Below are 2,203 nucleotides of genomic sequence, written 5' to 3'. Positions count from 1 at the left end.
ATTGTGCAAGTGAAGGGTTGTTTACTGGAAAAGTTCAGAGGTATGGTGGAGATAGTTTTCATTTTTACAAAAGGTACATGTCCCAATCTAGCATGCCATAAAAATTCAGTGTCATGAACGTGAGTAAAGTCAGTACCAGAAGAGGAATTAACAGCAGAACATAAAATATGATCAACAACACAAGCTTCTTTATTGATGGTATGAAAGTATTTTACATTTTCAGATGGACTTTGACATTTATTTCCAACAGAAGCTATCTTACAGTAGTTAAAAGAAGAAACGGGTTGACATCTGACATGAGAACCAATATTGCCATCTGCAGGTGGACAATTGTGACATTTTGGACAGAAAAAATACAGACCATTCTTGGCCTTACCAAGTGCCAGAGGGCTCTTCAGAGAAGGGCCCTGCAGTAAACAAGAAGAGCTGTTAAAGCTAACTATTCCCTTGAGTTGAAGAGCTAAACAGTGAACAGATATCAAATTGAACTTGAAGCTAGGTATAAACAAAACTTTGTACAAAGTCAGTGTAGAAGTCAAACAAACATCACCAATTTCAGTCACTTTAACCTTGTATCCATTTGGTAATGTAATGAGGAAAGGATAGGGTAGTGTTCTAAGGTTTGTAAGGGCATCTTTTGTGTAAGTCATGTGGTGTGATGCTCCTGAATCTATGATCCAAGAGCCAGCAGTTAATCTAATACATTTACATGACAAATCACCTATCTCATTTATAGAAGAATAGCAAGCAAGTATACCTGCTAGGTTCACTGATCCACCTGCCATGCTTCCTGAGCAATCAGATCCAACTTGCAGAGTTCCAAGTAGATTAAGTAGCCGCTCATACTGACTTTTGGACAGGTTCAATGGAATTTGTCTTTCCTGCTCAGTAGTTTCCTCACACTGGCCTCTATCATCCTCAGAGGCATGCACATTTGCTGCAGATCCTGAGCCCTTTCCTCTTGGAGCTTTTGTGTTGGTTGGATAACCATGAAGCTTATAGCACCTATCCTTAGTGTGTCCAATTCGTTTGCAGTACTCACAGAACAAATTTGACCTGTTCCCAGTACTGGAATTTCCCCTGAAAGTATTAGAACTGCTGTTATTGGAACTGCTTGCACCTCTGCCTGTACCTCCTCTATTGTAGTTCGTATTAAAGCCTTTGGATCCTGCATTGTATTGTGGTGACACAGATGCATTTAGAGAGGTGGATTCCAAGGCCATGTGACTAGGAGGCTTCATTTCCCTTTGCCTTTCCTCCTGTGACAAAATGGCAAATGCTTGTGCCATAGTTGGTAGATCAGACATCATGAGGATGTTTCCACGTACAGCAGTATACATCTCATTTAGGCCCATCAAAAAATGTATAAGTCTTCTATCTTGCTCAGCCTTATGCATCTTAGTTTTTCCACCACAAATACACACACAAGTGCATTGAGAATTGATATCAAGAGTGTTCATTTCTTCCCATAACTTCTTCATCTTAGTATAGTAACCAGTGACATCCAAATTACCTTGCACAAGGTCATTTATCTCCTTCTGTAGTTGATAGAGTTTGCAGCCATTAGTTTGGTCATATCTATCCTCCAACTCCTCCCAAAGCTCCTTAGCATTATTGACATATTGCAAGCTATCTCGCAGATCTGGTGATAGAGAATTTAAAATCCAAGAGGTCACCATGTCATCACACCTTTCCCACTGCATGAAGATTGGATCTGCAGAGTTTGGCTTCACGATTTTTCCATTTATAAAAACGACACATAATCAATTTTATGCCTAATAAGCTAAGTAAAGTTATGTAGTTAAATACATCATATCTTAACATATCCTATAGCATATCTTGTTATATTTTCTTACTCAACAATGAATCTTGATATACAGACTTAGGGATATGTTCTGTTAAAGTTCTACAACTTTTGATCCTTTGTTGCTTGTGTATGTGGGTTAGGGTGGCTGGGGGATTCATAAGAATCTCCTGTTTGTTACAAATTTAACTGAAACAGAGGTTTATCGTAAATGTCAGAGTAGGTACTTTAGTTGGGTGATGTCAGTGGTTATTTGTTTCTTCCAGCATTGTTTGTCTTAATTTTGATTTATGATTTTGCTGGATGCAAGTTGCTCTGCATACAAGCAAAAATTGAAAATGTGATTGGTCATATAAGGTGTAAAAAGTGTGTTGTACTCAATAAAGGTTGTATGAGCAG

General features: G+C 38.4%; 1 protein-coding gene across 1 annotated transcript; it reads right to left on the bottom strand.

Annotated features, from left to right (window-relative positions):
• Positions 1 to 372: 372 nt before the first annotated feature.
• LOC125823111 (uncharacterized) lies at positions 373 to 1,679 on the bottom strand. Its single transcript, XM_049502535.1, has 2 exons — positions 758 to 1,679; positions 373 to 407 (listed from the first exon to the last, which is right to left on the bottom strand). The coding sequence occupies exons 1-2, from the start codon at positions 1,677 to 1,679 to the stop codon at positions 373 to 375; spliced, it is 957 nt and encodes a 318-aa protein (XP_049358492.1).
• Positions 1,680 to 2,203: the final 524 nt, after the last annotated feature.

Source organism: Solanum verrucosum, unplaced genomic scaffold (genome assembly GCF_900185275.1).
Source record: "Solanum verrucosum unplaced genomic scaffold, falcon-dt-bn FXZP01000199.1, whole genome shotgun sequence".
Taxonomy (NCBI): Eukaryota; Viridiplantae; Streptophyta; class Magnoliopsida; order Solanales; family Solanaceae; genus Solanum; species Solanum verrucosum.
The sequence above is the reverse complement of the archived record's forward strand: the minus strand, read 5'-3'. Positions and strand labels throughout refer to the sequence as shown.

Coding starts and splice junctions, on each gene's coding strand:
- LOC125823111 (XM_049502535.1), bottom strand. CDS start 1,679: ATGGTGACCTCTTGGATTTTAAATTCTCTATCACCAGATCTGCGAGAT. Junction 408..757: donor TGGATCAGTGAACCTAGCAG/GTATACTTGCTT, acceptor TGTTTACTGCAG/GGCCCTTCTCTGAAGAGCCC.